The sequence below is a fragment of the Ahaetulla prasina genome, chromosome 1 (genome assembly GCF_028640845.1).
Source record: "Ahaetulla prasina isolate Xishuangbanna chromosome 1, ASM2864084v1, whole genome shotgun sequence".
NCBI lineage: Eukaryota > Metazoa > Chordata > Lepidosauria > Squamata > Colubridae > Ahaetulla > Ahaetulla prasina.
The window spans coordinates 358,413,625-358,438,502 of NC_080539.1; the positions used below are offsets into that span (position 1 = coordinate 358,413,625).

The 24,878-nt window shown below is 43.0% G+C and overlaps 1 protein-coding gene across 3 annotated transcripts in view; it reads right to left on the reverse strand.

Annotated features, from left to right (window-relative positions):
* CPAMD8 (C3 and PZP like alpha-2-macroglobulin domain containing 8) overlaps window positions 1–24,878 on the reverse strand; it is a 66,493-nt gene that overhangs the window by 34,421 nt on the left and 7,194 nt on the right. For 2 of the 3 annotated variants that reach the window (XM_058163219.1, XM_058163218.1), the window contains exons 4-19: window positions 23,784–23,949; window positions 23,626–23,678; window positions 22,366–22,383; window positions 21,930–21,984; window positions 21,631–21,744; window positions 18,117–18,201; window positions 16,840–16,948; window positions 15,258–15,485; window positions 12,497–12,667; window positions 11,573–11,701; window positions 10,656–10,815; window positions 10,286–10,458; window positions 10,024–10,173; window positions 9,084–9,248; window positions 6,224–6,366; window positions 4,626–4,688 (exon numbers count right to left, since the gene is read on the reverse strand). In XM_058163219.1, coding sequence (XP_058019202.1) covers window positions 4,626–4,688; window positions 6,224–6,366; window positions 9,084–9,248; window positions 10,024–10,173; window positions 10,286–10,458; window positions 10,656–10,815; window positions 11,573–11,701; window positions 12,497–12,667; window positions 15,258–15,485; window positions 16,840–16,948; window positions 18,117–18,201; window positions 21,631–21,744; window positions 21,930–21,984; window positions 22,366–22,383; window positions 23,626–23,678; window positions 23,784–23,949 — 1,982 coding nt within the window. Of the gene's footprint in view, window positions 1–4,625; window positions 4,689–6,223; window positions 6,367–9,083; window positions 9,249–10,023; window positions 10,174–10,285; window positions 10,459–10,655; window positions 10,816–11,572; window positions 11,702–12,496; window positions 12,668–15,257; window positions 15,486–16,839; window positions 16,949–18,116; window positions 18,202–21,630; window positions 21,745–21,871; window positions 21,985–22,365; window positions 22,384–23,625; window positions 23,679–23,783; window positions 23,950–24,878 lie in introns of those variants that run through there. The other variant, XM_058163220.1, reaches the window with a different exon arrangement.

The following is a 24,878-nucleotide window of genomic DNA, read 5'->3' on the forward strand; positions in this document are numbered from 1 at the left end:
AAAATTGGCAATAGTTTCCCACAAGGATGAATTGGCAAAGACAGATCCTTGTCAGATAAAAGTAGTTTCCAGTTGCACTCTAACCCACTTAATGAAACAATTAGCCATGGCGCTATTCTCTCAACTGGGATTCTAACCAGCAACAGGAATTTTTGCATACCATATGGCATTCATTTTCTGCCAAAGCAGGTGCCTGAATGCAAACATAGGCACAGCTATTTGGCTCCTCTGACAAGGCCCAAGACTTTCTAAGAGACAATCTCTGATATCCATAGAAGCTTTTTGCTTCCTCTTTCAATCATGTCAAGCTGTGGAAATGTGCTCACAAAAATGGGAATCCTAGAACATCTTATTATCCTCATGTGAAACTTATATATAGATTATGCCACAGTTATGGACCAAACGTAGTGAAACTGATCAACTCCAGGATCGCAAAAAGTGCAAAAAGACTGTATCACCACCCTTGATTTGTTCAATATGTTTGCTAAATATGTATTAATGGAAGCTGAATTGGAAAAAGATGAGAATCGTTTTAAAACAGGAGGGGAAAAACATCACTGCGTTACAGTATGCTGATGACACAGTCTGATACTAAAAATGCAAAAGATTTAGTAATAAAAGTAGGAGTACAGTGTAAAAATGAGACTAAAATTAAATACAAGGAAGTCCCCCCCCCCATTAGATACAACCAGTTCAACAACTATTCTTAGAACTGACAATGAAGTTTGAAGTGATGGACAGTTTCTACTTTTTAGGATCAACTATCAAGAGTAAAGGAAGAAGCAGTTAAGAAATACACCATAGATTAATACTTGCTAGAGCAGCCATGAAGTCCTTGGAAGAGATATTCTATACCTACAAAGATCAAAACAATAAAAGAAATAACCTTCCCTGTGAACACTCTATGGAAGCAAAACAGGATACAAAGGGTATTGATGTTCTGAACTTTGATGTTGGAGAAGGCTTCTGAAAATACAGCTAAGAAAAAAAAACACCAAATCAGCCAAGATAACCAGGTTCAAATTATGTGAAAACCTAGCTGTATGGGAGACACCACTAATGCCGGGAAAGATGGAAGGTAAAAAGAAGATGTCCAGTAGCAAGTTGCATGGACTCAGTTACAGGGGTGATGAATGCAATGTTGGAACATCTGAAGGACCAAGTTAAGGACAGTAATGGAGAATTACTTTCCATGTGATCACTGAGAGTGAGCATTAACTTGATAGCACATAATCAATCAAATCAATCAATTAATTAATTTGTCTCGGGACAGTGGCTGAATGATCTGGATGTGGGGGATTTAGTCATTACTCCCCTGCCGTGGACAGATCATTCTCTCCTTCGCCTGAACTTTCGGACCGCAGACCCTCACTGCAGGGAGACGGAGCCAGTTCGCTGGTTCCGTCCCAGGCGCCTGATGGACCCGAGTAGGTTCCTGACGGAGCTTGGACCATTTCCTGAGGAGCTGGCCCACGGCTTGGCCGAGGAACTCGCCGCCGCCTGGGAAAGGGCGGTGGCGGGGGCTTTGGATCACGTCGTGCCGATGCGGCCTCTGACCCGGCGCTTCTCTTGACCGGCTCCTTGGTTTACTGAGGAGCTGAGAGAGATGAAGCGCCGGAGAAGACGCCTAGAGAGCGCCTGGAGGGCCAGCCGCTCCAAATCTGACCGAACACTAGTACGGTCACACATTCAGACCTATCTAGTGGCAATAAGGATGGCAAAGCAAGTATACTTGGCCGCCCTTATAGCATCGGCAGATAACCGCCCAGCCGCCTTGTTTAGAGCAACCCGCTCCCTTCTGTTTCAGGGGGCTCGGGAGGACCCCTTGCGAGGTCGGGCTGAGGAATTTGGAAGTTATCTGCACGATAAAATCGCTCAGATCCGGGATGGGTTGGACACGGATTGGATAGATCCGGATGGGATGACGCGGGCACGTCTTGAGAACATTGTTTGGGCTGAGTTTGATCCTGTGACTCCCGATGACATGGACAGGAGACTGGGGAGGTTGAATGCCACCACATGTTTATTGGATCCGTGTCCCTCCTGGTTAGTACTGGCTACCCAGGAGGTTACACGAGGCTGGCTCCAGGGAATTATCAGCGCTTCTCTGAGGGAGGGAGTCTTCCCAGCCGCCTTGAAAGAGGCGGTGGTGAGGCCCCTCCTTAAGGCCCTTCCCTGGACCCAGCTATTTTAGCTAATTATCGTCCAGTCTCCAACCTTCACTTTCTGGCGAAGGTTGTAGAGAGTGTGGTGGCTTGGCAACTCCCCCAGTACCTGGAGGAAACTGTTTATCTAGACCCGTGCCAGTCCGGCTTCAGGCCTGGGTACTGCACAGAGATGGCTTTGGTCGCGTTGGTTGATGATCTCTGGAGGGCACGGGACAGAGGTTGTTCCTCTGTTCTTATCCTGTTAGATCTATCAGCGGCGTTCGATACCATCGACCATGGTATCTTGCTGCGGTGGTTGGAGGGCTTGGGGGTGGGAGGCACTGTTTTACGGTGGTTCTCCTCCTACCTCTCCGTCCGCTCGCAGACGGTGTTGACAGGGGGGCAGAGATCGACCCCTAGGCAACTCACTTGTGGGGTGCCGCAGGGGTCAATTCTCTCACCCCTCTTGTTCAACATCTATATGAAGCCGCTGGGAGAGATCATCCGTGGTTTCGGGGTGAGCTGTCAGCTGTATGCTGACGACACTCAATTGTACATCTCCACCCCGAACCACCCCAACGAAGCCGTCGATGTGATGACTCAGTGTCTTGAGGCCGTTCGGGTCTGGATGGGGACGAACAGGCTCCGACTCAACCCATCCAAGACGGAGTGGCTGTGGATGCCGGCGTCCCGGCACAGTTAGCTTACTCCATCGCAGACTGTGGGGGGGCAAATCGTTAGCCCCCAGGGAATCGGTGCGCAATTTAGGCGTTCTCCTGGATGCACGGCTGTCTTTAGAAGACCATTTGACAGCCGTCGCCAGGGGAGCTTTTCATCAGGTTCGCCTGATTCGCCAATTGCGCCCTTTCCTGGACCGGGACGCGTTATGCACGGTCACTCATGCCCTCGTCACTTCCTGTCTGGATTATTGCAATGCTCTCTACATGGGGCTCCCCTTGAGGAGCACCCAGAGGCTCCAACTGGTGCAGAATGTGGCCGCGCGGGGGATCGAGGGAGCTCCTTGTAGCTCCCATGTAACACCTCTCCTGCGTAGGCTGCATTGGTTGCCGGTGGTCTTCCGGGTGCGCTTCAAGGTGTTGGTTATCACCTTTAAAGCGCTCCATGGCATTGGACCGGGATATTTATGGGACCACCTGCTGCCGACAGTTATCTCCCATTGTCCGATATGTCCAGTGGGCGCCCACAGGGAGGGTCTTCTTAGGGTGCCGTCGGCTAGTCAATGTCGGCCCCCAGGGGAAGGGCGTTCTCTGTGGGGGCCCTGGCTTTATGGAATGAGCTGCCGGTGGGACTCCGTCTCCTCCCTGATCTCCGGACCTTTAAGTGCGGGCTCAAGACTTTCTTTTTTCACCAAGCGGGGCTGGCCTGATTGATTTTAGTATGGGGATTTTAGTGGGTTTTTATAGGGTTTTACCTGGGTTTTAATTCTGATAAATTTTAGCTAATATTTTAATGTTACAGCGATTGAATCCGTTTTTTAAATTTGATAGTGTATTTTAAATTTTGGGGGATTTTTGTCGTTTTATTGGCTGTACACTGCCCTGAGTCTTCGGAGAAGGGCGGTATAAAAATATGAATAAATAAATTAATTAATTAATTAAAAAGCTGTTTACAGTCCAAACGTCTCTCCAACTTCTTTCAAAGCAGATCAAATGCTACAACAGTTGCAACTTCGTTGACACTCGTAAATCCCCCCTCATTTAATGCCAGTGTAATTTTCAATTGTTCCTGAATGAGTGGCCATAACTTGAGGACTATCTTAGTATTTACTAATTTTACAGCATCTTCACATTGGTTTCATGGTTTCATTTTTTTTTAAATCAATTTTTATTGGTTGTTTTATTGCCCACGCACACACCCACATATTTTATGAGTATTGGCCATATCATATCTTATACAACTTAACATATCCAAATACATTTTACTTAGTTATAATTTCTGCCAAAATGTTCAAAATCCACACCGTACCGCCACAATGCTGGCCACGCCTCTCTCATGGTTTTATGGTTTCATCAAGCTATTCATCATCACCCATGTTTTTAGACTACAAGCCTTTGCACATTTATATTTCTAACCCTTATTCCTAGTTTGAAGGAGTCTTTCCTATTTTGTTCTAATCTAACAAGCCTCAGTAGCTCCATGGTAGCGGTGCAGTAGTTAGAATGCAGTATTGCATGCTAACTCACTGCTCAACTCCACGAGTTCGATCCTGACCGGCTGAAGGTTGACTCAGCCTTCTATTCTTCCAAGGTCGGTAAAATGAGGACCCAGATTTTTAGGGGCAATAGGCTGAATCTGCAAACCGCTTAGGGAGGGCTGTAAAGCACTGTGAAGCAGTATAGAAGTATGTGCTATTGCTAATGTTCCTCACAACGAGAAAAACAAAATTGTGCCCCATTCACAAGGCAGGACAGGCCCTTACAGACGACAGAAGATGGCTCCACGTTGAGGAGAAATTACCTGACATTGAAGCACTGCCAGAGCCAAGTCTCGGGGAAGAACGTTCTTTTCTTCTTGTCTGCTCTGTGGAAGGCAAGAGATGTGTGGATGCTGAGAGAACTGAGCAATATTCCCCTTCAAAAGCAGAAGCTCCATGAAACCCTACTTCTCATGACAATACAATCATCTTGATATCGACCCTTGATCAGTTGCCTACCAATCAATTTTCATATTCTTGCTAGTATTTAAATCTCTCAACAGCTGGAGCCTAGATGTCTCCATATGAGAATGACACATTTGGGTCATGGTTGTCAACCAAAGCAGTGGTGGGTTGCTACCAGTTCGCCCCAGTTCAGGCGAACCGGTAGCAGCGGCGGTGGGAGGCTCTGCCCACCCGCCCAGACATCATCAAATATGCTCTGTGCATGCGCAGAAGACGTGGTGCGTGAGTGAGCAAAGGAAGCCCACACGCGCGAGCACAATGGTAGCAAAGGTAAGTGAAACCCACCACTGTTCCAAAGATGCTTTTCCAAAAGGCAACTGGGCTTTCTTGATTTCAGTTCAGGTCTGAACTGGAGAAGCTTCTTGGATGAGAAGCGAAATATTTTCAAGGAAAAAACCAGTTGCCTTTTGGAAAGGCATTGTAACAGCTGGAGGTTAGATTATGCCAAAGAATCCTTCCTCATATATGTATCTGTCCAAGGAACACTGATCTATCTGCAAAGTTCTTTTTCAAGTATTCCTCCCAATCCAGTTGGCCAAGTGGCCATATAGAAGAAGACCTTCTCAGTTATGGGCCCAACATAGGATTGTTCTTCCCAGGGAAACCTACCTGCTGCCCTTATTACTGACTTCCTGGCAGCAGTTCGAAATATTTCCTTTTCTACCAGGCATCTGTGGCTTTGAATTTAAGTGTTCATTTTATTTTTGTTCTTATAATATCACTATACCTATGCTATGTATTGTTTCTATTTTACCACATTTATCATTGTTCTCGATGACGTAGAGACTTTTTATCATTGCATAGAGAATTCTTCCCAACAAAAAAACAATTTATTAAATAAATTGAGGTGTCTTTCTAGGAAAGACCAGCTAAAGGAAACCCTAATCTAGCAAGCACCTCATTCCTTGCTTCTCATGCCAATCTCAGGCTTCTACAACCAGTTGGCAGGAAGCAAGAAAAAAAACGCCTCCTGATCTCCCATGGAACACAAAGCTGTGTGATTAGACATTTCCATTCCCAGTCAAAGGGGCCAAAACAGAGCTCCATTATCAGTTACCACACATGCACGCATACACATTGATTCCATCACGAGTGCCATCTGGCCACATCTTATCAACCCTTACTGCCTGCTGAGCAAAAGAGCAGGTGTCTGCCACCATGCCCAGAACAACAATGCCACTTGGGTTACGTCGATGGGATTGTAGCTGCTGGTTACTTCCCATTGGCAAGCTTCTTTGGCTCATCCAAGTAGCAGATAGGCCAAACTGGCTCCTAAATCCTTATTCCATTGAGCCGCCAAGCAAGGCCATCTTCAACACAACAACCCCAAGTTGGAAGGCGGCACAACACATCTTTGGGACAAATAGATTATCAACAAAAGGAACATTTGTTCTACCTGGGCTGAGCTTTGGAAGGTGTAGAAGCCACCAGCATCCCAGTGTGAGGTTGGAAGGCAGGCACAACCTCCTCCGTATACAGACTGCCATGCTGTCTATGGTTTAAGCTGACGAGATCAGTCATTGCAACTAAACCAGTTTCCTAGGCAACAGGAAACAACAACAAAAAGGCCATGTCTGTTAAAAACTGATTCAGTCTGTCCCATTAAAGAGTAATTCTCCCCCCTCCCCGTACTTCCAAATATCCATGGAAGGAAAGATCACTGAAACACAGGGAAATTGTGTCAAACTGGCCAGCACAAATGGCCGTTACCAGGCAAATGTTTAAACACTGCAGTGATGTTCCCATCTTCTCTTCCCCAGAGAGATTAGGTGTTTTGAGGAAAGCTGGCTTCACACTTTTCAGATTGTCTAAGTGGAATTCTCAGGCAACGGCAAGCAAAAACTAAAATAAAGTGGACTTTGTGAGAATCACTCCATTTCCAGGAGACGAGTGGGAATTTTTTCTTCTTCTGGACAGACTGCAGACCCTCCTCAGCTGAAATTACATTCCTTAAACCAGATTACAGATGGCATTCCAGGCCAATCTATCCTGAGTTGCCAATAGAAAAATGCTGCCCTCCCTACCAATAGCATATAATTTATAATGTGGTAATTTCCCAAACATTAAATAAGTCTTCTTTTCATTAGGAATGTTTGTATAATTCTGAGCCTGAAAAGAAATCCTCAAACCACCCTGAGATATTACCCTATTTTGGTTAGGAGATTACTTCTCTAAGAGTGCCATATTTGGTCTGCAAAAATCCCAATAACCCTTAGATGGCAGTGGGAAGACACACCATCTTACTAACACAATTCTATCTAGCAATCATCCTGATATTTGCAGTTGTGATGTAACACGTTTACCTCAGTCAATATTTTTGTCTGATAGGAATTCACTTCCTTTGAACACTTCCTTGTGTAAAAACTGGTTACTAAAAGGAAGAGAATTGGAAAAACTCCTTACTGGGGAAATCAGTTTTCTTTTTCCTTCAAAAGCAGACAAGCCAGTCTTCTTTAGAAGGAATGCTTCTCCTATGGCTCCCTCAAAGGCCGCCAGTTTATTTTTGACTGCAAATTCTCTCTCTCCTCACCCACCCCACCCCCTTGTTTAAAATGATCCGACTTGTTTGTTAATAAGCTTTTCTCTTTTCCCTTGATCAAAATGAAATCATTTCACACTGGGAACAGAAGAGGCTGTGTCCCTTCTGCCAAGCACGTAGGAGCCAATCACGTTTCCACCTATGCTATCTCAGTTGACAGAACCTCTTTGGGGAAAGTGGCCTGCTTAGAGAAAGCAGAGAACAGCATTTTGCTCTGAATGCCAAGGACTTCTTCTCAAAAAATCTGAGCACAAGATGTACTTAGAAATTAACCTCTCACGCCACCTCCTTCCTCACCAAAGGAAAGCCTTCCCAAAAGCCACAAATTTAGAGTTTTTTTCTCCATAATAAGGATGCAAAGTTGATGGAAATAGAGGCATTTTCAGATCATATTTGAGTTCAGTTGTGGAAGGATACAGCCTGCGGAATGGGTTCTAAGCAGGAAAAGAACTAGCACCCCAGATGAAGAGAATGGTTGCCAAGTTCTGGGTGCCCTATCCCTATGCCCCTCAAAAAACACCTGAATGTAAGCAATGTTCTTCAAAAAGGCTTCCAACTCTTTTGCAAGGTTGCAAAATTCTCATATGAAATCTAACGGGTTAGATCTTGTTTGCACTCTTTTAACTCCAATGTGCTTCCTGCCACAGTCTGGAGTATCTAGAATTTCAGGAACTTCCTCGCACTAATTACTATATGAGACCTGGCCCAAAGACATAGTTTATTGAAAAACCAACCCTAACCAGCCAAATGGCAACATTTTTCTGTTATATAAATATTCTCCTTTATTGGAATATTTCTGTTACTTTAGAGTTACAAGATTCAGTGCAGGCTAGATGTTATTTCTACCCTAGAATTCTTTAGTACTGAGAATTGTTTTCTCATAATTACACTGATTAAAAAGCATTCCTTGTAGCACTACAATGTCCAGTGCTGTGCCTGAGAACCTTCTATAGTTTACTCAGCGTAACATGGATTAAGAAGTACTGAATTGCTTACCTCTTGATTTATGCTGAATTTCCCACTACTGTAATTTCCCTTAGAGAGCCTTCTAAAACTATGCAGTGTTAATTGATGTTTAAGAGTAACAGAAATGTTAAGAAGCAACTTTAATTAGCTGTTTCATTCTTTTTATTTGCTAAATAACACCCTCAATTGAAAACAGACGAAAGAATGGGAGAAAACCAGAAATGAAATCTCCTTTTCTTGAAAAGAGAAAGTAATGCTTCAGCAATTTAAGTTAAACAATTAAGGGGATAATTAATCACAAATCATACAGCCAAGATCAACAGATAAACAATAAGCCCCCAAACAGTGAATGTTTAATTAAAGTTGTGTAAGCTCTAAAATAGGACATTTTGCAAATTTGTTACTCCAGAATAGTACAGACTGGGTATGAAAAAAAATATTTTTTGTGTCATTTATTATGGTGCAAAAATAGGATATGCAGCCTATTATTATTATATAATGATGTCTGCATCACCCATTAAATGTTACTGAATAAAAAAATGGTAGTTCCAAAGAAGGGGATTGTTATAGATTGGTGAGTTTCTATGGAAGGAAAAGCAAGACAAGACTGAATTTGCCCCATGCAGTGTGCTAAAGTGGGTTTAATCTGTTATCCGTTGCTTGACTGTGCTCTCAGTCAGCTGGCAATTTTACAATTACCACAAAAGACACCATGCAGATGCCACATTTATGCAAGCAGCAAAGACCTCACCGTAAATGCACAGCGGGCATCTTTGGCAACGTCCCAGTGCCAGGGAAAAATAGAAGAACGACGGCGACGCTTCTTTAGTGTTGAGCCTGGCCACCAGAAATGCCCTTCTTCTTTTGAAGTTCCAAAAGCATCAGAGACATCATAATCTGCAAGTTCCTGGAAGATCTGCACAAGAAGTTAACGTAAGATTTGTCCATGAGCATATCAGGGACTAATAACTATCTTGCTTGAATACTCAAAAGGTTCCATTTTCCGGAAGTGATCAACAAAATCCAACTCTGATGTGTGAAAAATAACTGCAAGGTCTTCAATTTAAAATATGTATGGTATGGTCTTCCAGAGTTATCTAAGTAATAAGAGTTTTAAGAGAGATCATAACAAATGTTTCTTCACGCAACAGGTAATTGATCTACACTGGCATAAAATGCAGCAATAATCATAATTTTAAAGCAATGAATATGCTTTAAGGAATAATGGTGTGAAAAGGTGTCTATCCATGATTTTGCTTGTAGCTTTCAGACACGCATTGGCTACCTGCATAAGAAAATATTTCTTTACCTTGGTCCAATCTATTAAAGCTATGGGCAACTTGAAGCCCTTTTCTGCCCCCTAGGAGCCGCTTCTGACCCAATCTGAGAACTGAAATAACAGCTTCCTGCCATCTTCTTAATGCTTATAAAAAGCTCTCCAAATGCTCCTAAGATACCCAGGAAAACAATCTCATTCCCGCCCACATGAAATGGTATGTCCGAGCCTACTGTGGCCTTAGTTCCTCTAAAAAATTGAAGTAAAAATTAGTTACTCCAGGCTATCCTATGTTTGTCCATTCCTATACTGGAGCTATGTTTACAGTCTTTCTAAAATGTCATCACTTCCCTCTTGGACTCGGTAGTTGGGTTAGTACCAAAGCATTCCCCACTCCCAAGGGGATGCTGCTCACCTGGTCAGCTGTCAGCTGGAAGCCAGGCTTGAAGAGGTAAATGCTTTTGTCCACTGTGGCCAAACAAACACAACTTCCCTTTGCCGCTCGCACTGTAACAGATACGGAGTCACCTGGCCTGGTCTCATTTGCTGAAAATGCCACCGAAACCTGGCATTGAACATTAAGAGGAGGAGGAAGAGAAGAAAGGGAAGAACCACCATCACCCGGGATCCTTTGCCAAACAACCCAGGTGCACGACTAGCCATTCTATCCTGGATACCTGATTCTCAAAGAAAGGCTTGACGGCAAACTGCAGATTATCTGCAACCCCTTCTCCATTCTCCCGCACATAGTATGCAAGAAGACGGCCCAGGGGAGCCATGTTTGGAGTGACTGAGAAACAGATAGAAGTCATGCAGGTATTCAGTTCTGGAGCAGAAGAGCTGGTATGGTCTAAACAAGAAATAGGGTGGAAAATACATACATGTTAATAAAGCCAGGGCTTTTCAGGAGGCGGCGTGTGCTGTTTGTTCATCTCCACCCACAGGAGCCACTGACTGGCCACTCAAAAGGCAGAAAGCTGCCCCTTTCTGACCCTGCCTCAAACACACAGTCATGGCTGAGAAGTTAAGTAATGTAGATGTTCCTACCAGAAGATGCACCGGTGGCGGTTCTTTTGTTCCCCTCCCGAGTCTTGTTTCGAGGCAGCAGTCCTGAAAGAACAATGTTCCCCCGTGATACAACTTCGTAGTGGAGGGTGAAATTACACGGGCAAGTGGACTTCACAGCAACACATGCCTCCTCTCCCACCTGGAAAGAGAAAGGGGGCAACTGCAGCCATATAAAGGTTTGCTAATACCTCTTCCCCTTCCTACCCAATGGACTTTTCTGAAAGAAAAGCTGATCTGGTTGGCATGACCAACTCAAGGTTGACTCAGCCTTCCATCCTTCCAAAGTCAGTAAAATGAGGACTCAGATTGTTTGGTGGCAATAGGCTGACTTTGTGAACCGCTTAGAGAGGGCTGTAAAGAACTGTGAAGCGGTATATAAGTCTACTATTGCTATGATTGGTGGTATAGTTTGACATATCTGGAGGACGTGGATTTTGAGGAAGGGGGCTTTGATTCAAAGGGTGGCATGGAACAAAGACTGAATTCCAGCATCGCTGCTGACAGAAATGCCTTCTGAAACAACAGATCACATTTTCCTTAGGTCTTTTGGAACCTGGCATATCTTCCAAATCCACTCCATACTCAGGGGAAAGCAAAACAGAGCACAGCTCAGGATGTGAAGATACAGAGCAGTCTCATTGTTAAGAAAAGGCAGCCAAAGAATTCTGGCTATTGAGTGTTTCCCTGGAGCAAGATCAATTCCGAAAGCCAGCCAAAGTGGAACACCCAGCCAAGGCAGGCATGTTGGCTGCATCCCAGCTTCCTCAACAGGGATATTAGTCATTCCAAGTGTACTAGGCTGAGAACAGCAGGCAAAGGTTCCGACTCAGAGCAACCCGTCAGATGCATCTTGAAAACTCTGAAAACAAGATGCCAACAGTTGCCTTGCATCTTACCAGAAAGGGCCTGTCTGGCATCTGAAGCTGGATATGGCATTTGCTAGGTGAATACCAGCTGCTGATCGACAGGTAGTTGGGTAGATACTGATCTCCAGCAGTCTTCCCATCAAGGGCTGTGACTTTGGTCTTGAGAAAGGTGGAAAGTAGAAAGTTACTTTCAAGGGCAACTTCTGAACTCCCAAGTCAACTTGTAGATTTGGACCAGGCCGATCTAATCTTCCCCCAGATTTGACTCTGCACTGTGGTTAATAGAACAGGATGCAATCTTGCCAGATTGGGGCTGTTTGGAGATTGGCACCCAGTGAAAACACAGAAAATATCTCTATAATTCCTTTCTGTTCCTCTCTGCGCCCTATATCAGCATCATTTTTTCTCCATCGTTTTCTATTTAATTAATGGACAGAATATGATTTCAATAAGTGGGAACCTTAAAATAATGAAATCCTTCTTTTAACAGATTTCGTTTCCCTATCTGGAATGACAACTATAAATCCATCTGATCATTTTGAACCCACCCATGGAAAAGAGTTTAATGTGGTTCTGTTGTCAGATCGTAGTTCCCTGGAACTCAGGTAAAAAACACGCTTTCTTATCATTTATCCCATTCTCCATTTATCTGAAGATGCCATAAACTGAATCTGGAATATCCTGAATACCAAGCAGACACGCTCCTCTCACTGTACCCTCCCCCATGTTCTGTGGGTTTCTTCCCATTCCTATTCAGTTAAAAAAACAACAACCCAGAAATCACATATCCACAAGGAAATTAAGAGGTTTAAGGATTAAGAAATCCCCCAATTAATGTTCTTAAATAAAGTTGCCCCCATGATCTCAAGCCCATTGGCCCCACTGACAAAGTGTGCCTTTGATGAGATTAATGGCAATTCCAGCCCACTAATCCTATCAAGGGCTTTCACCCACCTCCAGCCAGACGTACTGGACAGCAGGGGGGATGGAGGGGATTTCAAATTCCACCACACCGCTTCTGGACACTAACTCGCTTGTGTAAATGTTGTCCTTTGGAGTGAGTTCCGCTTTTACCCGGACAGTCACTCCATCAGCTGGACTCCCATCAGGATAAGTGACTTCAACCTGAAGAATCAGGACAAGAAATTAACATAGGTAGAGATGGGAAGAATCCCTGCTGTCCTTCCTCCTCTACACAGTATCATCGACTAGTAGGAAAACAAGCCATCAAACATAGGGTGGGCTGCTGCTAAGAAGGCAGACATGGGGAAATAAATGGTCTGGGCATGTAGAAGAGATGGTAAGCCACTGCAGATCCTAGCACATTCAGTATAGAAACATCCATTCCCCCCACCCCCAGGGCATTCACAAAGTTAGGAGGAAAGGTGACCAAAGGTCTAGTGAATTGTAGTCCAGGTTGCTCTGTTAAGCCCTAGAGAAGGGGTCAGCAACCTGTGCCTCTGGAGCCACATGTGGCTCTTTCACCCCACTACTGCGGCTCCCTGTCAGTCAAAATATGCGTCACAACCACCAATGTGCGACATCCGCCGGCATGCAATTTATTGAGCTTTTCAACCCCCGGTAGGCCAATCATGGATAAATCCAAGAAAAAGGTTCCAGAAGAAAACAGAAGGTTTAATTCAACTACCTATGCCAGTTTTGTGGCCGCTCAAGAAATAGTCAGGCACAGGAAGGGTTTTGTGGCTCCCGGTGTTTTCTTTTCTGTGGGAAATGGGTCCAAATGGCTCTTTGAGTGTTTAAGGTTGCAGATCCCTGCCCATATAAGCAATTTTAATCCCTTGGAACTGTTGTTCAGCTTGCTGCATTAAGTCCAGCTGAGGAGGAGCACTGCAAATCTCCTTCCTCAACATCACGCAAATCAAGAGGCATCAATCCCCATCCCACCTTGCCTGCAAGGACAATTTGTAGCATCTCCAAAAATGAAGTGGCTCACTAGGCTAATGCAGCCTGTTATTAACAGCTGCCTGCAATTACAATTACTGCAGGCTCGAGTCCCACCAGGCCCAAGGTTGACTCAGCCTTCCATCCTTTATAAGGTAGGTAAAATGAGGACCCAGATTGTTGGTGGGACAATAAGTTGACTTTGTATATAAATATACAAATAGAATGAGACTATTGCCTTACACAATGTAAGCCGCCCTGAGTCTTCGGAGAAGGGCGGGATATAAATTCAAATAAAAAAAAAAGTGCCATTCTAGGTTATCTTGAAAACTCAAGAGACTGGGTCAGGATGGGGGGATCAGGGTAGCACACTTGTGCATAATGAGAAGTAAGAGGGCTGCCAGACAAATCCTATGGAACTAATAATTTGCTTTTCCCCACTGGCAATATCAAGTTCATGGAAGACCTACATTTGGGTTTCCAAGAGTCAGTATTCCCATAACAAAAATGAAGAGGAGGAAGGACAGGTTGTGCAGATGAGGGGTCCAGTCCCGCTGGCCATGGAAAAGCCTGACTAGGAGGGAATGATCCTGTGGTAGCCAACTGGGGCAGTGGTGAAATCCAAATTTTTTAACTACCAGTTCTGTGGGCGTGGCTTGGTGGGCGTGGCAGGAGAAGGACACTGCAAAATTTCCATTCCCTCCCCACTCCACGGGAAGGATACTGCAAAATCCCCATTCCCTTCCCACTCCTGGGGGAAGGATGTTGCAAAATCTCCATTTCCACCCCAGTCTGGGGCCAGCCAGAGGTGGTATTTGCTGGTTCTCCGAACTACTCAAAATTTCCTCTAACGGTTCTCCGAACTGCTCAAAATTTCTGCTACCGTTTCTCCAGAACCTGCTGGATTTCACCCCTGAACTGGGGCCCAACAAGTCTCTAGCCTCTGAGGCTCCTCTTCTATATGAGCTGAAAATCTTCATAGAAGATCTTTTACTGCAGGGATTCCCAACTTCCGGGTTGTGGCCTACTACTGGGCTGTGACCGATTTAGAACCAGGCCATGGAAATGGTGGGGGGAGTGGTGTGTGTGCATCGGGCAGGTGGGTGAGTGCATGAGCACAGCGCCATTTGTGTGAGCAGCGCGTGTGTGCCTGCCATTTGCACAAATGGAGCTGCGCGCATGTGTGAGCTCACCTGATGCTCACATGGAACCATCCCCTCTCCTTCCCACTGCTTTTGCAAAACCAGAAAGTTTGGAGACCACTGTCTCCCGGCATAGGATGGAAAACACAAAATTCATGCTGGAGCAGCTGGCCCAATTTTAGCCTAATTCTTTAGTGGTCCGCTGACAGATAAAAGGCGCCATTGTGAGGACGCATCCTCAGCAAATAGTTAATAGGGCACCTCTAGAATACGGTAACTAGGAAGGTTCCTCTGAGAAATCCACAATGCTGAGAAGGGTGGAAAGAAACAGAGGCAGATGGTGACCAACAGCAAGATGGTTGTTTGACTGCAGTGGCGATGGATGCACCACTGGGAGACCTAAAGGGACAATCTGGGCACAAATCATGTTGAAGAAGGTCAATCTGTGGCCAGTAAAAGTCAATATCAACTTGATGAACATAGTCAATTATAATCAGGAAGGGAGAATGATCCTAGAGAGAGTAACAATTTGTCATCTTGCATTAGAATATTCCATACTTTTAACCAAAACCAAGTAGTCATTATATCCCTAAACCAGTACTTCCTCTGTCCTCTTAATGAAAAGTCCACTCTATGATGCTACAAACTTCCCATTGCAATCTCCTACTCACCTTCCCTTTATATGGCAAACCAGATTTGAACTGCTTCCGAGTATCTCTGGAATATTTTATGTCAATAAGCTGCTTCTGAACAGGGGTAGAATCATCGAAGGTGACCTGCCTGCTCCCATCGATGCTTGTTACTGTGGCCCAAATGTTCACAGTGCCTCTGAAATGCTCGGGGATGTCTGCAGGCATCATGTCTTTTACACATATGTCAAAATCCGCAGAACCATCGATCTGCCAGGAAATAATATGAAAAAAGTGAACAATTAAAAGAGGCTATATGTGCCTGTGGTAGAGGCAGGGGAAATAGAACTACTATGAATAGAAGAGACATCATTTGTCCCAGATGCCAACAACCCAAATCAGGAAAACCAGGATCTTCATTCCTCCTATTTTCTTTGGAGGACAGTGAAAATGCTGCCAGGGGTCAAGAACAAATCTACTTAGGATCTGGCATTTGGCTCACTTGTTCAAGTCCTTATCTCTGGATAACTTAAACTAAATCCCAACTGTATGCTAATGCAGCAGCAAAACAATAGTTTATTTAACTTTAAATAAGCACGTTGACGAATAAACTAGCAACTGAGGTATGAATAATAGATGCTAGGAAGGGCATCTGTGCATGGTGGAGAGTTTCCAGAAAGTCAAGAAGCACCTGTGACCAACCTCATAATTGAAACCCCATCTCATTTTAAAATGGAACATTTGCCATCTTGAATTTTTGACCCCTCCTCATGGACATCCTAGAATTCCCGGTGGCAAAGAGAACCAGAAGTAGAGTAGTATTGCACAGACCAGTAGTTTAGCTATTAGAAACACATTTCTGAACTGAATATGCGCTGCTCTTTACTCTTAACATGTTTTCTGACTTTAGACTTTCTATCAGATTTAGAATTATGAAACTCCAACATTGGAATTTAAAGAATCAAAGACTACATCTAGGCCTATTCCTCCTCTAGACCAGGAGTGTCAAACTCAACTTCATTGAGGGCTGCATCAGTGTTGTGTTTGACCTCGGGGGTGGGCATGGCCAGGGGTGGGTGTGGCTAGTTCAACATCACTAGTGTTGGGGGCGCCTATGGGGGCCCTAGTGCTCTGCCAGCAAAAACAGGCTCCTGGGCTCCGTTTTTGACTGCCATAGCCTCCTGCAACCCTCTGCCAGCGAAAACAGAGCTCAAGAGAGTCGCATGCGGCCCTCCCGAGCTCTGTTTTTGCTGGCAGAAGCACAGTGAGCTGATCATTTGCTGTTTTCAGGGCAGCCCCATGGGGCAGATAGAAGTACCCCATGGGCCGGATCCGGCCCCTGGGCCTTGAGTTTGACACCCCTGCTATAGACAAATTTTAGACCATCTAGTCTTTGCATGGTACAGACTAAGATATTGGGGACTGTATCAGATTAGAATGGACGCTCCCTTTAGAAGAATTTTTCTATGTCACAAGAGCACGATCCTTGGTCCAAGAACCATGTGTGACTCTGCAGCCCTTTTTTGCTCTTCCTTGTAATCCTCTTTAAAACTGTTAAATATTATTTTGCAGTCACCAAAATGTAACCCCCCCCCTTGTTATTTACCGTAATCCCCTTACTCACTTCAGTGGTTTTAAGGACAGGATGTCCTGATTCATGTCTGTAGTACCCCACTCCATTTACTGTCATGTTGACAGTCAGCTTCCCTGTCACTGGCTTGCCAAATGTGTACCTGAAACAGAAGCTCAACAATTATTATTTTTAGCTAATGCTCTTTTCATTTCCAAGCTTCATTACATGCACGCAAAGCTTTCTAATACCCTGTCAGATAGTTTGACTCACTGAGTTTAGCAGACTCCTGAAACTTGCTATGTTTCTCCAGAAAGTCTCCAGGCCTGTGACCAAGATACTTTTTCATTAAAGATGCCCAGAAAAAGCTGAAAATTTATGCATTCAGAGCAAAGCTCCCCAACCCTCCTTGCAGAAATTAAAGAGAGCCACAACTGGGAGTCATTGTACCCAATTTGCCTAGCAGTTGAGTTTTGACAGCAACAAACTCGGCAGTATTGTTAGAAGAAGAAGAAATCAAGGATTACAGGCAGCCCATCCAATGCTGAGAAGGACACCCAGAAAAAAACCCAAAGGGTTAGGTTATTTTCCTATTTCCACAGCCTATTGCTTATGTCCAAAGGTGAAACAAGAATGTGTCAGAAAAGGCTGTTCTGACTTATTTACTGTCATTACCTACATCTGTTATTTGCTTCAGCACAGCCTACGTGACCCCAACACATTACCTCTGAGCAGGGGTGAAATCTAAAATTTTAGCAAGGGGTTCTCTAGCCAGTTGCTGGGTGGGCATGGCCATGGTGGGCGTGGCCTAGTCAGCCTCCTGCACCATGGCAGGCGGGGGCGTTTTTGCCCTCCCTGGGCTCCGGAGGTTTTCCTTGAGCCTCCGGAAGAGCGAAAACAGCCTATGGAGGATCTCTGAAGGCCAGAAACGGCCCTTCGCAAACTTCCGGTAGGCCTGTTTTTTCGCCCTCTCCGAGCCTCCCCACGCACCCTGCACTTACCTGCATCCAAAACAGGCCGCATGGGGACTCCTGGGAGGGGAGGGGTGGGTGGGACCAGCCAGGAATGGGATTTGGGGGTTCTCCGAACTGCACAGAAACTTAGCTAGAGGTTCTCCTGAACTCCTGCGAACCTCCAGCAGCCCATTCCTGCCTCTGAGGGAAGAGGGCCCTTGAAAATTCTCTATCTCAAGTTCAGTGACACAATGATTATCAATGATTGCCCATTCCACAAATCTTTTTCAAACTATACAGTTCAGAAGAATCACAGGCACCTCAACAGAAAACTGCAGGAAGCCACTCAAGTGAGCAGAAGGAACCGATCGCTCCTACCTGGCATGGACAGTTCCCTTTTCACAAAATCCAAAGTCTCGAATGTATCGTGGTGGATCAATACGCAGCTCAAACCTGGGTAAAACTAAAAGGAGGAGAAAAAGTGAGCGAGAACAATTTGGGAATCTGACTGTGATTAGAAGTAGCACGAGTGAGGCTATCAGAAAATCTTAACCTAAAAGTAAGAAAGCAATTGAACTGAGAAATGAGAAACGTGAACTGAAGAAAGGGTGGAGAAATCCATAACAGATCTATAATAAACATGGAACTGCTGGAAATCTCAGCCCCAAAGGAGAAAACCTAACTAGTATCTACACAGTAAACTTAATATATCCCTAGCAATCAGCTATCTATTTGGGTAATCCAGTTTGATACCATGCCATAGCACAGCTGGGGGAAAAAATTACGAATATGATTCATTAAAAAAACAACAACCACAAAATGTAACGGTTCATTAAAGGAATCACACATTAAAGGAATCCTCTATTCACAACGTCCAACTCTTCTATTTCTGTTTTAACCTTTTTGAATTGTCTTGCTTTTAACATAATATTTCACAACTGAAAGAAATAATTGAGCTGTAACATTGCAGTAACTTTTTTTCAACTGTTTATAACTTCTGGCTGGATCATTTATTTTTCACAGCAGCTAATTACAATGCCTTGCCCTCCCACCCAAAAATGGATTGGACCCCTTTTTTTCAGTTGGCATAACTATTTGATTTCTTATTTTGCTGGGGGAAGAAAGACTGAAAATGTTTAGGAGGCTTACTGCTGCCAAATTCCCATGGAATAATTTCAAATGGTATCCTGGTTTACTTTTTAAACTGATGTTAAATACAACTATTTTCCCCCCTCAAAAAACTGCAAATGATGTGAAATAAAGTGCTCAGCCTAAATGGAAGTATTCTCCCTTTTTTGACTGATACGTTAAGACTGGTGTTTTTCAAACTTGGCAACTTTAAAGTATATGGACTCCAACTCCCATGCTGGCTGGAGAATTCTGGGAGTTGACGTACACATCTTAAAGTTGCCAAGTTTGAAAACATTGCTAGACCAGGGAACCTTCAAGCTTTTTCAGATTTCAAGACTGAATTAAATTTAAACATTCAATTAAAATTTTAATTAAAGAAAAAGTTCCCAGAACACCCAATCAAAAGGCAAAGCTCTGATGATGGAAAATTGGCTGTGTATAAGCGAACTCCCCCCTCACCATCAAGTTCTTGTGGAATCCACCAAACATAATCTTAATTGTGAGGAGATGGGAACAATGAGAAGATTAACAGTAATGCAGACTTAGTAACTAGTTTGACAGTGTTGAGGGAATTATTTGTTTAGCAGAGTAATGGCGTTTGGGAAAAAACTGTTCTTGTGTCTAGTTGTTCTGGTGTGCAGTGCTCTATAGCATTATTTTGAGGATAGGAGTTGAAACAGTTTTGCAACCTTCTGACAAGCAAAGTCAATGGGGCTATCAGATTCACTTAAAAACCGGGTTACTAACTCATCAACTGCAATGATTCATGTAACAACTGTGGCAAGAAACGTCATAAAATGAGGCAAATGTCTCATTTAACAACAGAAATTTTGGGCTCAATTGTGGTTGTAAGTTGAGGACTACCTGTATTTCCAGCTTGCTGAAATAAATACTATGCTGCTATTAAGTTTGCACTCCTCATGTTCCTCAAGCAGTGCTCAGAGACTTCATGGGATTCATATAGTATGGCATATTTACATGTTGATGTGACTGAAAGAATCCCCTTCCTTTCCCTCTTTCCTTCTTTCTTTCTTTTTTTTATTTGCTGTTTCAATTTAGCAGATCTACTTCAAAAGACATGCACATGTTGTTTTAAAATAAAAGGATTGAAATTTTAAAATCTTATGCAGTACAAAGTAAAAAGTAACAAAAGTTACTATAAAAATAAGGTCACTGAGACAGAAGATTCAAGCATACATTAAGGTTCTAAATCATCATAAATCCTCCATTAGGCCTTTCTTAAAAAGCAAGGTTTAAATGGTTCTCCTATTGTCTAGGTTCTGAAATTCGGATTTCAGATTCTAAAGTATTTCAAGTGTGCAAGGCTGCACACTGGGAAGTTAAATTAGTTTCAGAAATGGATTTTTGAATGAAATAAGGTTGGAAAAGATATGGAACAAATACAGAGGAAACTTCTCCATTTGGAAATGATAAAACAAGCATAGAATGGAATTTAATAACTAGATATTGAGACAAGTTTACACAACTAATGAAAAGCAATCAGATATTATTCATGGTTTATCCAAAAAATAAATGGATTTTAAAAATTGGTAGAGCTTCCTGAGGTTATTTATAGTACTTTTCCAAAGACCTTTGATTTCCAAAGCACGCCTTTCTAACATGAAAGTTTATAAAAGTCTAGATAATATTAATTAGCATAACTGATGATGAACATTGCCATCACAGGTCAGGATGGGGACACTAAACCTAGCAATACAGAGATGCTATTTGTCCATTAACATCTAGGCTAAGGGTCCCAACCTTGGCAACTTTAAGACTTGTGGACTTCAACTCCCAAAGCTGGCTGAGGAATTCTTAAGTCTTAAGAAGTCTTAAAGTTGCCAAGGTTGGGGACCCCGATCTAGGCTGCCAAGATCTGGAGCAGTCATTTGATTTTTCAACAAAGGTTTGAGTAGCTATTTAAGTTTTTAAATGGCTTTAATTATTCCTCATTGTCCACCATACTAAGTCTGAATATGAATGAATATAAATATTATGGACAACCACAATAAGTACAGAAAAAATAACCTGAGCACCACCAACTCAACAACATTTTTTAAAAACTGTTTATATAGGAACATCTATAGAGTGGGCTTCAGTTGCATGGCCTCAGCTGCCAATCTTGATTGTTTTGACCCTACTTCACTGATGCTCCTAATCTCTGGACTCATTCAAACATGATTAGATAAAGGTAAAAGTTCCCCTTGCACATATGTGCTAGTCGTTCCCGACTCCAAAGGGCGGTGCTCATCTCCGTTTCAAAGCCAAAGAGCCAGCGCTGCCCAAAGACGTCTCCATGGTCATGTGGCCGGCATGACTAAATGCCAAAAGCACATGGAACGCTGTTACCTTCCCTTCAAAGGTGGTCCTTATTTTTCTACCCTGTTTCTCCGAAAATAATACATCCCCTGATAATAAGTCCAATTGGGCTTTTGAGCGCATGCACTAAAATAAGCCTCCCCCCAAAAATAAGCCCTTTCTGAAAATATTTAAACACAGAACTGGAAATCAGGTAAGATGGCAAGAGGAGCCCCATCTTGCTCCATCACCCCAAAATAATAATACCTCCCCTAAAATAAGGCCAAGCACTTATTTTGGGGTTCAAAAAAATATATAAGCCAGGGTCTTATTTTTGGAGTACTTGCATTTTTTACATGCTTTCAAACTGCTAGGTAGGCAGAAGTCAAACATGATTATGACATCTCAAAAATAGTGTGTTTTCAAAACAGGTTCTAGCAGAATAGCTCTGCTATTCACTCACCATATTTTTGAACTTCAAATGATTTGTTGTATGTGTATTCTTGCATTTCTACAAATATAAACCATTCTCCAAATACTGGTTGATCGGACAAAGGGAAGCTCAGGTTGAGGATGCCTGCCAAAGAAAAGGAAGATCAGAGGAGATGAGCTATATGTATGTCCCAATTTCCTTAGGGATCACAACCAGAAAATAGAAGAGCCAAAGGATTCATCCTTATTTCTTTAATCAATTTGCATCTCACCCTTTCTCTTTGAAGCTCTGGGCAGTGGGATGCTCAGTTGTGACAGTCTAAAACTCACCACAACAAATTGGCTTCAGGTTTTTCCATTCTACCATCCGAGACCCTCGGGGATCCTAGAAAAAGAGATGCATTTCTTATATTGGTCTTAGTTACCAATATCTAAATATCTTTCTTACTATAACATTTGAAAGTGCAAAAACAATTCCCCACAACCTGAGGGGAATAGCAACAGCAGTAGCACTTACAGTTATATACTGCTTCATAGTGCTTTACAACCCTCTCTAAGCGGTTTACAGAGTTACACTAAAGGTCAGAAAAGTCAACATGGCATTTTGCCATCAAGACCTCATCCCCTTTTTTTATGGGCATTGCACATACAATGTTTTAAAAAGGGGGAGCGGGTCCTTCCATCTTGATTTTATCAATGCCTCTGTAGATACCCCCGTAGAAAATATTCTTAATGGTTTGGCCTTTGGGTCCCGATAGATACTCACCAGCACATAAGCTTCAATCTGAAAGAAAACAAAGAGAGAATTAAATAGCTTTATTCCGCTAGGCATTGCGGCACTAAACCCAAGCTTATTTAATTATTTTGTTTTTTAAAATACTATTCAACAGCCAAAACTATTTGGGCAGTTCCTGCTAAAACACTTCCAAAAAATACAATTGAAGTAAAAGCATATACAGCAAAATGTCAAATAAAAACACAACATAAACTAGGCAGTTGCAAATTGGTAACTCAAAATCTACAGCAATATGCATTAAAGTACAATTAAAACGAGGATAAAAAAGCTGGGAAAATGAAGAAGTCTTCACCTGACGTGGAAATTGATCTGTTTGTTTGTTTGTTTGTTTAATGTATTGAAATGCAATGCAATGCAATGCGATGAAGCTAATATGGGCACTAGTCAAGCCTTTCTGATGAGATATAATTCCATAAGTAAGGTGCCCACACATGAAAAACTCTCTCCCCTTTGTAGAGGTCTAACTCAACTCTTTGGATTGCTTTCCCATTTTCCAAAATTAGAAAAAATATCTTTGTTATGGGAAAGCGTCAACATGTCTTTCCTACACAAATTGCTTTATTTTATCTGGCATACAGATAGTCCTATTTAACAAGCACAACTGGAGTCACCAACTTGATTGCTAAATGACATTTAAGTGACATATACATGACTCTGATGTACTTGCATCATCACTTCAGCTGCAGGTCTTAAGCAAATCACTGCAGGTTGTTAAGCACGACTGAATGCCCTCAATTTGAGATTTTACTATTGACTCTGCTTATTGAAAGCCAGTTGTGAAGCCCGCAAATGGTGATTGCATGACTGTGAGACACTGCAACCACTGTAAATACCCCTTGGTTGCAAAGCACCCAAATTTTGATTGAATGATGGTGGAGATGCTGTTATAGTCATAAATGCAAGGATGGGTCACAAAGTTACTTTTTCAGCACCATTGTAACTTTGAATGGTCACTAAACAGGTAACTGTTACCTGAGGTCTATCTGTATTCTTCTCTACTCTGAGAGCAGTCTCTCAAGTCTTAAGTAAAGACTAATTTTCCCCATTGGCTGTCAGCCAAGATCCTTCTCAAGTGAATCTAGTCCAGAGTTTCTCAACCTCATAAGATGTGCAGACTTCAACTCCCAAAATTGCCCAGTCAACTCCCAGAATTCTCCAGCTAGATGCACTGATCTAACCTATTTGCATGAAATACGGATTCTTAAGTCCCAAGCTTAGGGAAATCCCTACCTTCTCGTTGATTGGTCGCAAATCTGGATTCACAGTAAACAGATTGATCAGCACTAAAAAAAGAGAAGAAAAACATTATCAGGGAGAATCAAAATGGTTCCAGCACAGAACATCAGGCTCCTGCTGACTCAATCAATGCTCCTGTGCAATGTTCTTACCTTTCTGCTTTGGCCTGTACACTGGCTTATCTGTCTGAATGAAGACTGACGCGCCTTTGCTATCAATAGTCACGGTAGTATAGTTGTGGAAGATGTAGCCCTCCTCGGCCAAGTGATGGTTGCCCCACACTTTTACCTGAGCCTGGCCCCGAAGTCCTGAGGGAACCTAGGAGACAAATCCAGGATGGAACTTGGATTTATGACTATTAGTCTTGGGCAGAACTAATTCTAGCACAGATTCTAAAAATGTTAGACTGAATAAATTCCCTGTCCTTTTTAACAGCTTCAGTGTTCCTGAACCATGGCAACTTTAAGTGGATTTCAATTCCCAGAATTCCCCAGCCAGTGTGATTAGTTGGGGAATTATAGAAGATAAAGTGCACCCATCTTTAAATTTGCTAAGATTTAGAGAAACATTAGTTCAGATCGATAGGAATGCAAACGCCAAGAAGGTTTGGCAAAGCGTTTTCACAGTCAACCCAGACCTCTTCCTTCTTAATTTCTCCACCACTGCTTTTCCAAACATTCACTCCACCATATTCTTTCCATGTTCTTTCTATTTTCTTACTATAGACAACATATTTGGTTTTCTTGGCTTTCCCTTCATTTTTCCAAGACAGAGAAATGCTGAATTGGGGGGGGGGGTGTCTTCTGGGTTTTCTATCTGTGGATACAACTCTATGGCATCACTTTAGATCAGGAACAGAGAACTCTAGTTTCCTCAAGAAATATCTGTTGGTGGTTTAAGGATGGGCGAAGAACCTAAAGTAAGCACAGACTAGAATCCCAAATCTCTTTTTTCTTACATCTTCTTTCTCTACAAAAGGGGAAGATAGTTCTTGCCATATGTCTAACACGATTGCTTGGAAAGGGTGCTTTAAATTAACCTAAAGGTTACCTATACTCATACAGCTATAGGTAACTCATTCCTAACTTTGTTACTGGTTCTCAAAATATATCTTAAATAAAACATTAGGCTTGTAAAGCTTCAGAGAACCTGTCCCTCTTTTGACTGGAGTTCCTACGAGCCTAGAAATAAGAAACAGGGAAGGTATGTTCCAAAATACCTGAAGACCAATGGCTCAGAGAAGGTGC